We start from the raw sequence: 12001 nt of genomic DNA on the forward strand, positions 1-12001 counted from the left end.
TTCTGAAATTTTGGACAATAAGTTTTCTTTTCCAGTATATATTAAATGCATAAATCTGATTCTTACATCATCACCAGGCTTTCCAGCGGGGCCAGGAGGACCACGGGGACCCATAGGGCCCTAGAAAACAAAGCAGAGTTACAATCAATGATAGTCTGAAACAAATCTAAAATAAACTTAATAAAGATCATGCCCCATCAGAGGATAGCTACTGGCTCACATTTCATTTCATATTAAGGGTATTGCTATAGCTTACATCTGTCGCTTATCCAGAAATAAGGGGGTTTACACTCACTTAAGGATAGTGGATGGAGATGTGGAAGTTGTTTCTTTATTGCCATTTGTCCATCTACAGGACATGTGCCAGGGCTATTTTGCCTCGGCCAGGGTATTTAGATATAGAGCCGGGGAAGCAAACTCAACCTCTGCCCCGACTTAGATTATGCCTTGCTGTAATTCTGGCTATTTTTTTTAAATATAATAGAATTACTTCAAAGGGTACAAAGTATGAAGTCTTCATCCGAAATACAGGATTACTCCTGCCCATGATCTGTGGTACTGTAGCTGAGCTCCATTGAATTAAATGGGGCTGAGTTGCAATACCACACATAACCTGTGGGAAGGTGTGGCGCTGTTTTAAGAAATCAGCCATGTTTTTTTAATCCTGATCAACCTCTTTAAAAGTCTGAGACAACCTACTTCCTCCTGAGGATACACATAAAGACCAAAGCAGTTCATTAGTAAACCATTGTTTGCTTTTATCTGTACGCCTACACTTTTTATATTATAGACACAGACATTCCTTTACATAACTAAGCTGTCTGTGTATGGGCGAATCTATTCTCTACTGGCAATTTAAATGTGACATGAAGTTTCGGGACATCTACTATAATCACAGATCTATAAGAGATACAAACATGGCTCCAGTCTTCTGGGAATGCACCATTTCACTTCTAGAACCATAGACATAACATCATTATAACCACATAATAACTTCCAGGGTCTGACTGTAAAGTGATGGAGGGATTCCTACAAAGAACAACTATTGGCTAGTAACAAGATAAGGTAGATATATAACAAGACTGAAATAACCGCATTACTTACAGCAGCACCAGATTCGCCAGGTTCACCGGGATTTCCTTGGAAACCTTGAGGTCCCTTAAATTAAAACCAATTAGGGTCAATAAGAAGAAGTTAATGAGACTTCAATGAATGTAATACACATAAGCAGATACTTACAGGAGAGCCAGATGGTCCAGGAGGTCCTCGGGGTCCCATAGGGCCCTACAACACAAATAACCCATGAGTAAAATATAAATGATATAGTAAAACATCACTGTAAAGGCAATCAATGGGCTTCTGTGCAGCCAGATAGTATGGGACTGTATGCTTCTTGTTTGTGCTAAGTAACACATCCATATTTATTTAAAGCGGCTTCTTAGAGGCTTTGAGCTGGAAGGCAGCCATGTTTACCAGCTCTAGATTTCATTTACTGCCTGCCAAGAGGGGCTGGAGAGCAGACGTTTCCTGGAGGAATTCTATAAAGCAGTAGCTGTAGTCTGCACGTTTAAGACTTCCAGTCCAAGCCCAAGTCTAAACAATTACTATGTTATGTATACAACTTTGTGTGGATTCAATGTAGGCATAGAAAATTTTTATATCCATTGCAGTCTCCTATACAACATTAAGGTCGTATAGGAGATATTAGACTTTAAATTTGCTAAATTTGTCCACTAGGTGGCTCTATACATGTTAGCATTAATTCAGGTCTAGAATATTGCAGTCTTACAGGAACCTGTCATCACTTTCATGCTGCCACTGTTCATTGGGGCAGCCCCCCAAAGTTTCTCCCCACCCCGCCAGCTTCGATAGATGGGTAGATTGCTGTTTAGGTATAGGGAGAAATCTATCAATCAACGCTGGCTGGGCAGGTAGAGACCACCAAGTACTGTACCAATGACAGTCAGTTGTTTAGGCAGCATGTAAGTGATGAAATTTTGGCAACGTAGTTGAGATCCATTCAGTTGCCACAACATGGCATATCTAGTTTTACTAGTAGTAATACTCAACAACGCTAATATTTTACATCAGGTGACTCTAGATTGGTAAACCTCACGATTAATTGTCCAAGTAGGCCAGATCCAATTTTGCTTCAGTTACTGTAAGTAGGGTGTCTTGGTAATACTGCCCTCTAGGCGTTAATGCAAATTCTAGACATGAAGCTATTTCTTACCATTGGTCCTTGCATAACGCCCATTTGTGCACCTCCAGCTTTCTCATCAAATCCTCCTGTCATCTGAGCAGCAAAGTTCTGTGGAGTCAAACATTGTTATCAGTATTACATTGCATTCTGAGGTATCAAGACAAATGCATTATGATTCGGCAACAGTACAAGGGCTTGAGCCTTTCTGTAACCTCTACTTTCCCTAAAATAATGTTATGGTCATGGCATGCACATAAATGAGCGTAAAGAAAAACGACTATCATCCATGGAAATAAGTAGTTTGCTTTACTATGGAGACTACACTGTTATTTTGTATGTTTTTTTTATGACTACTTTATTTTCCAAGAGATTGTAAACTTTCTGCCACAAGTTAGAATTTTTGTTGGACGTTATTCAACTAAACCTTTAATACTGAGATAGTCACAAAACTGATGGAAAATGGTTTCTCACAAAACTTAAATCTGTGCTTTACACCTAAAGGATCTAAATTATTTTATAAAATATAATGCTGCATACTGTTAAAAGCATTTGTATTGCATTATATCCTATTTACACAGACAGCACACTGCCACCTAGTGGAAAGCTTTGGAACAAATTCTTTCACAATTTGTGTTTATTCTCTGCTTCGTGTTTTATTATGTGTTTAATCCAAAGTATATATATATATATATATATATATATATATATATATATATATATATATAGAAGACTGGGACTAGGCCATGTTCACATAACGTATATTTTCATAAAATAGCAAGACTGGGAGAGAAGCGCTTTGTCATACACTTCTTCTGGCTCTAACTAATGACTGAGGCTGTCTGAATACCCAGCTAATCATTACATGCCTGTGTGACAGAAGTTTTTTTTAAATGACAGGGACACAATATTTGCTAAACTTTTAACTCTATATTGGTTCATTATAAGGCTGTGTTCACAAAACATACTTTTTATGAAAAGAACGACTATGGTTTTCACTTAAAACAATGGCTGTTCTTTTCATACTGCAAGGATTTGCATTGAAGTCAATGCAAACAACGGCCATTGTTTCACACAATGTGCTGAACAACAGTCGTTGTTTGGCTACGGTGGTCGAAATGATGATCATGTAAATTTTTTCCGGCCATTCTCCATAGACTTGAATGTAATTCTTATTCAAACAACGGCTGTTGTTTTAATCCTCAAAACAACACCCTTTGAGTTGAGTGGCAAATAACAGACGCTATTTATACATTGTGTGAACCTAGCCTAAAGGTTACTTTAGAATAGTGGATTGCCTACTGCCAAAACATGTCCGCATGAAAGGATTATCTATGAAACAAATATTTGCACAGTAAACTAAGGCCTAATTAAGATGTCCGCAATGCTGTTCACAATCGCTGAGCCGCAGTTCTGGACAGCAGTTTGTGCCTCCATAGTGACCCGCAATTCATGGACCACTACATTCTAGACAATGACCTATTCCACAATTTCTGATCCGCATTACATCATGTTCTAATTTATTTTGCGGAATGCAAATGCAGAGACAAACAATGCAGACTTGTGAATAGCCATATTAAAAGCAATGTAATCTAGCTTTGCCAACAATTGCGGATCCGCAAATATGGACACTTTTTGCGGATGTGTAAATTAAACCTAAAGGACTGTCCCTGTTTGGCTAAACTTATTGTTCTGTGCTTATGCATATAGCATACTCTATTAACAAGCTTAAAGGGGTTATCCAGCGCTACAAATACATGGCCACTTTTCCCCCTCTCTTTTCTCCAGGTCAGGTGTGGTTTGCAATTAATCTCCATTTACTTCAAAGGAACTGAGTCCCAAACCCCACCCAATCTGGAGACAAGAGAGGGGGGAAAATGGCCATGTTTTGTAGCGCTGGATAACCCCTTTAACAAAATGAGCTGTGCTGAATAAGAAATGACTTGTCCACTGAGGGAGCTATATGAAGGATGTAGGATTGTCCATACAGCACTGGTCCCCAGGAACTCTGCTACAGGACCAAATGTGTATATAAAGTAATCTGCAAAGTTCATTGTAACTAACACTATGAGGGAGATTTATCAAACTGGTGTAATGTAAAATTGTCTTAGTTGCCCCTAGCAACCAATCAGATTCCACCTTTCATTTTCAAAGAATCTATAAGGAATGAAAGATGGAATCTGATTGGATGCTAGGGGCAACTAAGGGTCCATTTACACAGAAAGATTATCTGACTGATTATATGCAAAAGATTTGAAGCCAAAGCCAGGAATGGATATGAAAATAGGAGAAATCTCAGGCTTTCCTTTATGACCCGATCTCTGTTTATATTCTGTTTCTGGCTTTGGCTTTAAATCTATCTGTCAGATAATTTTTCTGTGTAAATGGACCCTAAGACAACTGTACTTTACACCAGTTTGATAAATCTCCCCCTATACCTATTCTGTAATACAATGATTTCATTTATGGTGTTAGAATACTAGGAACATGCATGTTGCTCATAAATGATATGATAGCATACATAAAAGATGGCCCAGTCTGTATAAGTGGAGACCAATAGCACTTTCCCTATACATAACATTGTATGCCATGATTCCATGTGACAGTCTGCTTGGGGGATATCATTACTTTTTCATAGCACTTAGGATAACAACACCATAGTACAGTAGGTTGGTGTATTTCCTTGTGCTAGGGTCGCACAGGAAGCACACAAGCATATTATACACAGACTAGAGACTGGCTGTAGACATCAGGATTTTCAGCAACTTGAAAGACTGCTTAAACATGTGTCTTCTATGAGTATTACTCATACATTATTAACTATTTACTCATATATCCTATGGTATAGTGTAAATATAACTATAATATCAGTGTTGACCTGGTGGATACATTCCACGTTATGTGATGCTTGTCTGTATTGTGTTCACAAACCACATGAGTGTGAGTAGTATATATTCTCACAATGTATAATTGACAAGGTACAAAACAGCTTGTGAACTGCCTCTAACACTCTTGTTTTTGCGATTATAGATCTAAATTATTTTATCATTTATACTCCACTTACTTGGATTGATATTTGACTGTAAACTTACGTTTCATTATTTATTGCTATTTAAATGTAAAGTTTAAGTTTGTCTTTGGGGTCACTTCTTACTTGCAATGTGATATTCTGCTACATTGTCTTGAAGTATGGCAGGCACCATTACCATTCCTTGCAGACAGGGCTGCGTTGTAGATGGATTTATTCACTATTATTATTATTTATTTATTTATTTTTTTAAATACCAGTGCAACCTTTCATGTTGCAAAAAAGTATTTTTTTTAAAGTCCAAATTGTTGCTTATACTTTGCATTGCTGTATGAGTTCAGGTTCTAGCCCTGAGATAGTGAGGGCATCTCCTTTGCATGTCTCTGATGTAGGACAGTCATCTACTTGTACGGTGTCCAGCAAAATAGGAAAAAACACATTCTGGGCAGAGAAGATATTTTGTGTCAGAGGAATGCAAACAAACTGAAGGATTACAAAGAGTGACTGTGTATGAGGTACTTGGTAACAGTGAAGCCTTTCAATGCTGTCAGCTCCATTTAGAGATGTAGAGCAAATGTGCTGTGCGGATGTGAGCCTGGGATGTGAACTCTACAGACTGGTGACAAAGGTTGGGTGTCAGTGCTAAGCCTACTTACTCCGCCAAGGCCAGGGGGTCCGGGAGGTCCAGGTGGGCCAGGGGGTCCTGGGTTTCCAGGAGTACCGGGTTCTCCATCTCTTCCACGGGGTCCGGGTGCACCCTAAAATAAAGACACAAGACCGGTACATTACTTCTCCATCTACATAATATGAACACATTGATTTCCAAGCATACAGGATAGTCTCTAGACATACAAGGTGGACACATTATCTCCTTGATTCATACAATGGACACTTTCAAATTACATAAGGCAGAAACACTATTTCCAACTCATTAAATGGATATAGTGGGGGCATTCATGAGGATGGGGCCCCCAACAATAACAAAAAGTTAGACATATGCTTTTATTGATTACCTAGATCAGCACTGGCTTGACTATATTTAAGTGTTCGCTGGTTTCTGGGTGTTTGCATTGGTTTTTACTGCCTTCCATTACTCCAAATCATATTATACTCTAATCGTTCACTGCAAGTTCATTTTGTCACATATTTTCAACTTACTTTTTCACCTTTATCTCCGCGATCACCTCTTGGTCCTTGTTCACCAGCAGGTCCCTGATAAAAGCCAATCAATATATTAATATCATTCTTATCAAGATAGATTTTAAATATCAATTATTTTTTTTTAGGTTTGCTATACCTGTGGTCCTGGAGGCCCTCTTGGTCCTAATACCTGTGTTATTAAAAAAAAAAAAAAAAAAAAGAAGATAATACAATGTAAAATTATTATACACAGTATAAAAATATAGCACATCTGATTATCTTATTTGGCATATCTCAAACTTTGAGATATGCCAAATAGATAGGAAGTAGATAGCTAGATAACAGATAGATGATAGATAGATAGATAGATAGATAGGAGATAGATAGATAGATAGATAACAGATAGATAGATAGATAAATGATAGATATGAAATAGTTAAGAGATGCATGAATGGATGGATGGATAGATAGACAGACAGATAGATAGTATTACTTATATCTAAAAACTAAAAATCATATACTTACATCTTTAATATCACCAGGTTCACCTTTTTGACCCTAGAAAAATAAAACGGAAAAGTCAAAATACGTCAATGTCACTAGATGGCTCTCTAGTATTCTATACTGTAGCACCATAGTGTGAATGAAAGATTTTTTTTTTTTATTCAGCACGTCTAGGATTAGGGACATATATGAATGTATTTATTACTATACAAGTGACATATGGTAGCACAAGATATGTATATTACTTGATATATATATATATATATATATATATATATATATATATATATATACACACACAATAGGGCCTTTTGCTATAGTATTTTATTGTATAAAGCTATTCTAATAGGAAATTATGACAACAAATTACCTTTATTCCACTTTGCCCTATTTATTGGAGAAGAGTAAAAAATGATAAAAGTTAGCTGACAGAAATTCAGTCAATATTTTGTGACATAAAAAAAACATAAAATACACAAAACAGACTATGAATAAACATAAGACAGGCAAACATAAGACACATTGAAGGCCTTCTTCTCGCGAAGAAGTTATGTGTTAAATCACATGACATAGAACTTCCTCTACTTGAGACAGAGTTCTCATTCGCTCACAGGATATGTTACTGCACATTACCACTACCCTTAAACTCAGTACAAGACAGCTACATGTCTAGGAGAAGGGCTCTTGTTTAGGAAGCTGGTTAGCAAATGTTGGAAATGTTTCTTAGAATTAGTTACAGAAGAATGTATTATGGACATGGGTTAAGACACGTTAAATGAAGACTGCATATAGCATTGCTAATCATACAGCCTATCCTGATATCCTTGAAGATGGACCTCATTGGCCACAAGAGCTTATAATCAGGTACAAGTGCTGTTTATAACTGCAATGCTAATGGTGCAGGACCAGTCATTATCAAGGGGGCCTCACTGGCGCTTTGACTTCTGCCTCTTTGAACATAAAATGATTGTTTTTATTTCCTCTTTTATGTGAAGAATTAAGAGGTTAATGTGCGTCTTATATTTATAGCTGCACGTGGTCTGTTCAGCAGGAGCTTCCAGATTGACTGCCAAAAGAAACCGCAGGAGTGAAGACCTGTGGCTTCAACTCCAGGCAGAAAAAGGACACATAACCACTCCTCTCCTTGTGATGTCTGTAATTAAGATGTATCAAGGCTTTGATCTTGTGTCTTACTGTACTATAATACATACTATACACTATGGTCATCATATATAGGTTAGAGAGTGGGCACATTTTGGCACGTATATCATCAAGGCAGAAATCGAAGCAAGAGGCTCCCTTAACTGCAGCAAAGACCTATGGTTGCCCAGTCTGTTAGGAAATGGGATGTTAGCCATAGGTTTGCACAAGTAATTTATTTATAACACATAAATAAATAAATTACGACCACTGGTGGTGGAGGACTGCTCAGTTGGGCAAATGGGGCAGCACTCTCCAAAGGGGATTTCAGCGTTAGGGCAGTCTTTATTTTCCTCGCAGATTATCTCGTCACACAGAATAGTCCCAGTGTCACAGACACAGATTTGGCAGGGTTCTGGTTTCCACACATCTTTGTCACTATATCTCTGCCCATCCTGTACGCAGCTCCCTGTATCCACTGTGCCACAGGGTAATAAGTATAAGCGAGAGAAGAGGATGCAAAAAAGAGAGGAAGCAGAAATAAAATCAAATGCACATCACATATTATTTATATACAATTGTCATATATTGCAATGAGTACAGTTATACAGGTATATATATACATGGGTGTGTATGTATATATACATATATGACATATTGGAAGAGCCAAAGATTTATATTTGCTAAATGATTTACTTTTCTTGATAAAATTGGTTTCATATTAGTATAAAAAATGTCATACTACTCATAGTATAGTGATACATTAGTAGAGTAGTCATTATATTGAAAGATGCAATATTAAATATTACCAGACGGGGGCAGTGTTGAGCCAGACAGATTAAGGTGATCTGAGTTCAGAAAATAATGGGGCTGCTTGGGGTAAGGGGGAGGAGATTGCCCTAGCATAAAGTTTTCTGGCTTGGGTTATAGGAAGTTGTAATATAATGTTACGACATGAACTATGGCGAATTGTTATTAACAGCAGGTTTCCCTAAGGTCATTCAGTGAAAAGCGGTTTCATATTGGTATCCAAAGAGGTCTTCTATCCGTGGTATGTTAAAAATGTGATAATTATCTTAAGCTGCAAATAAAATATATTATTCCATGTACACATGAAGTTAATATAGCACATATCCTTATATATGATAACCATGCCAGTAGGATGTGATAAAATAAATCCTAAGAAAAGAGGATGCATATTTGCATAACTTATAGTAAAAGCAAATAAAATAAGTATAAACAATATAAAATGACAAAAGGGTATGTGGTGGGCCCACAGCTACTCTTGATCTATGTTACATTATGCTCAGGTTAGCTCCCTTTGGGTCTCATGCCTAGGCTTGGGTAGCCCAGAGGACCCTTAATGAATGGGCCTTTCTGTAAAATACACAGAGGTTTCAATTCACATTTCACTGTCGGGGGCCAGTTTAAATAAATATGGGCAGCATTTCAACTCCATCTGGAAACCATTGCTGCCAATCCTCCTAGTGCAAATAAACTATCACAATAGTCTATTGGGGTCTTCAAATCAGGCCACATCTTTACAACATATTGACATATCTTAAGAGTTCCTCCGCGTGCATAAAAGACATAGAACTCCCTATAACATTAGCCCTAGTCAATATTAGCATGACCCCTTACATTTAAGTGTTAGATTTAACTCTATTCCATCACAGTCTGGGCCTTTATTCACCTGAAGGGTTAAATCATGCTACAGATATCTAGAAGGCCAATATACCAAGTATCTGCAATTTTTGACACTGAAACCAATGAAACTACCACCACTTATATGAGCAGCATTGGATCTATGTACATTTTAGTAAAACACTGAATAGTTCTGCCTGAGTTCCTCAAATTTTCACGCACACATTTCCCCCTCCTTTTTACAGATGTCAGCTACAGAAAATGGAACTTTCTTTAAGGAATGGAAGAATGATTCCAACAGAAAAAATGGCAAAAAGTCAAGGGAACATGCCTTTTCCATACTAGCAGTGCAATGGATTTACAATCTGTAGTATGCAAAGACTTAAAAGGCTCGTAAAGGATTTTTTTTTTGTACCATTGGGGACCTGCCCAAGCAAGTTAAAAAATTTCTGCTAAGAAATAAAGCTTCAAGCATTTATCTAGAAGAATTGCCCAGTCCCCGAATTAGCCAGGTGTTTTCTCATATATTCCACTATTTTTGCCAGTTTAAAAAATTTAAAACTTATTTAAGCGACATAATATAATATAGGCGATTAAATATTATGTACATTTGTGATGTTATAATATTACATTTGTATAGATAATATGAAGATGTGAATTGTAGTCTGGCACAAAACTTTGACTTAGTGAAGCTATTTTAAGGTTCTTTTGGATTGTGTCGCAGGAATGCTTTTCAACATTCACACGGCCTCTTAAGGGAAAGTTCCCTTTTTTGTGATCCTTAAATACTGCGAGAGATCAGTTACTGAAAAGAATGCAGCTTTTGTGCCTTGTACGCATAGGACTCTAACACCTTGCAGACTGATGGAACGTCTCCTCCTATGGCACTGCTTTAATGATTGCAATGGGAATTGCTAGTTAAGCAATTCTCCTACCATTTTCTTTAAAGCCGTGACCCTTTAAGTCTACTTTGCTACAGTAGGCTTTTACTATCAATCAAGGTTAACATTTGCAGCTCTCAGTGGAAGCACAGGAATTTCACTGTCTAGCAATGTGTCATTAACTCTCAACTCTTGCTATTTCAGCTGCTTCTCCCAGGAGTGGAGCTTCTTAGTATACCTCTAATATTTTAGGATTCAGGAGATAAGGTAAATGAAAATCACTAAGTCATTTAGACCTAATTGCCCTAGCTCTAATCACAAGACACCACATTATTCCAGAGCTGCTACTTATTAGACTCACATATTGTGAATTCATTGCATACTTATACAGCACTACTCCTAATCTGCACTGCATGTGCCAAGTAAGTAGGGGAACCCGTCTGGATGCTGTGTCTAGTAAGGATGCAATAACCTTGAAATTACATTTACACACTGTAATGAATTGCAATTAGCTACCCTTGAGCTACAATGAATAAATGTCAGATTAACAGGTGAGACTAGATTAACCCTCTAGCTGCTGGATGAGAAGTCTTAGCTCTCTATGCAAGTGCAAATACAAGTCTACAGGATGAATTCTAAAAAAAATAAAATAAAATGAATGATTTAGAAAAAAAAAAGTTGTCACTTACGGATGTCTTGCTCTTGGCATCTTACAACTGCTAATAATATCACTTGTGTGGCTGCGAACAGCACTAGTGTCCTTGAATCCACAAAGTTAAACATGTCTAAATGTTAGACATGCAAAAGCTTTGTGGGAAGAAGTGAAGAAGAGAAGGGGAGGAGAGGAGGCTGACTGTCCCCAAAAGTTATCTTGTCTTCATGCAGCCGATTTCTTGGGAAAAGAAGGAGAATCCAGTACCAGGCCCCAGCAGAAACTTAGTACTATCTGCTCTGGGCCAAGGTACTGAAGTTATAGTCCTGACTGCCTTGAAGTCAATGTATATGCCCACATCTTAGTCCTCCCCTGCCCCCAGCAGTGCTGAAATCTGAGCCCCTCCACTCCTCTCTGCCCTCTCCCCATCCCACCAGACCCCTCCTTCTCCTGCAGGGTCCCTTTGCTAGACTTGCCACACTCTGTCCCCCTATCTCCCTCCCCTCTGAGTGTCTCAGCCTCCCCTTCACTCTGTCCTGCCTCCCCCATCACCTACACTCTTTCATTTCTCTGTCAAGGAAAAAAAAAGTACCACTATTTAGAAAGAAGTAGTGGAGGAAAAAAAATCCCAGTTTGCTAAAACAAGACTCCTATCCAGAGTTTGCTGAAAAGTTTGCTGGGGAGTCCTGGTGCAGGAGAAACTTTTAGTTGTGTGAGAGGTGATCTGGGGAGGTCTGGCAGGTTCTTACGGTTCTTGAGATTGTGAGGCTGTGGATGGTTCCAGCTTTGTCAGGTGGCTCTGGCATATTGCA

The 12001-nt window shown here is 38.0% G+C and overlaps 1 protein-coding gene across 2 annotated transcripts in view; it reads right to left on the reverse strand.

The window, feature by feature from the left end:
* COL2A1 (collagen type II alpha 1 chain) overlaps nt 1–11555 on the reverse strand; it is a 47452-nt gene extending 35897 nt beyond the window's left edge. The window contains exons 1-11 of one of the 2 annotated variants that reach the window (XM_069970269.1): nt 11227–11555; nt 8281–8490; nt 7243–7259; nt 6894–6926; nt 6526–6558; nt 6387–6440; nt 5885–5986; nt 2234–2311; nt 1240–1284; nt 1105–1158; nt 67–120 (exon numbers count right to left, since the gene is read on the reverse strand). In XM_069970269.1, coding sequence (XP_069826370.1) covers nt 67–120; nt 1105–1158; nt 1240–1284; nt 2234–2311; nt 5885–5986; nt 6387–6440; nt 6526–6558; nt 6894–6926; nt 7243–7259; nt 8281–8490; nt 11227–11320 — 774 coding nt within the window. In that variant the 5' untranslated portion in view covers nt 11321–11555. The remainder of the gene's footprint in view (nt 1–66; nt 121–1104; nt 1159–1239; nt 1285–2233; nt 2312–5884; nt 5987–6386; nt 6441–6525; nt 6559–6893; nt 6927–7242; nt 7260–8280; nt 8491–11226) is intronic. The other variant, XM_069970270.1, reaches the window with a different exon arrangement.
* Between the last annotated feature and the right edge of the window lie 446 nt (nt 11556–12001).

Source organism: Dendropsophus ebraccatus, chromosome 5 (genome assembly GCF_027789765.1).
Source record: "Dendropsophus ebraccatus isolate aDenEbr1 chromosome 5, aDenEbr1.pat, whole genome shotgun sequence".
In the NCBI taxonomy this organism is placed as follows: domain Eukaryota; kingdom Metazoa; phylum Chordata; class Amphibia; order Anura; family Hylidae; genus Dendropsophus; species Dendropsophus ebraccatus.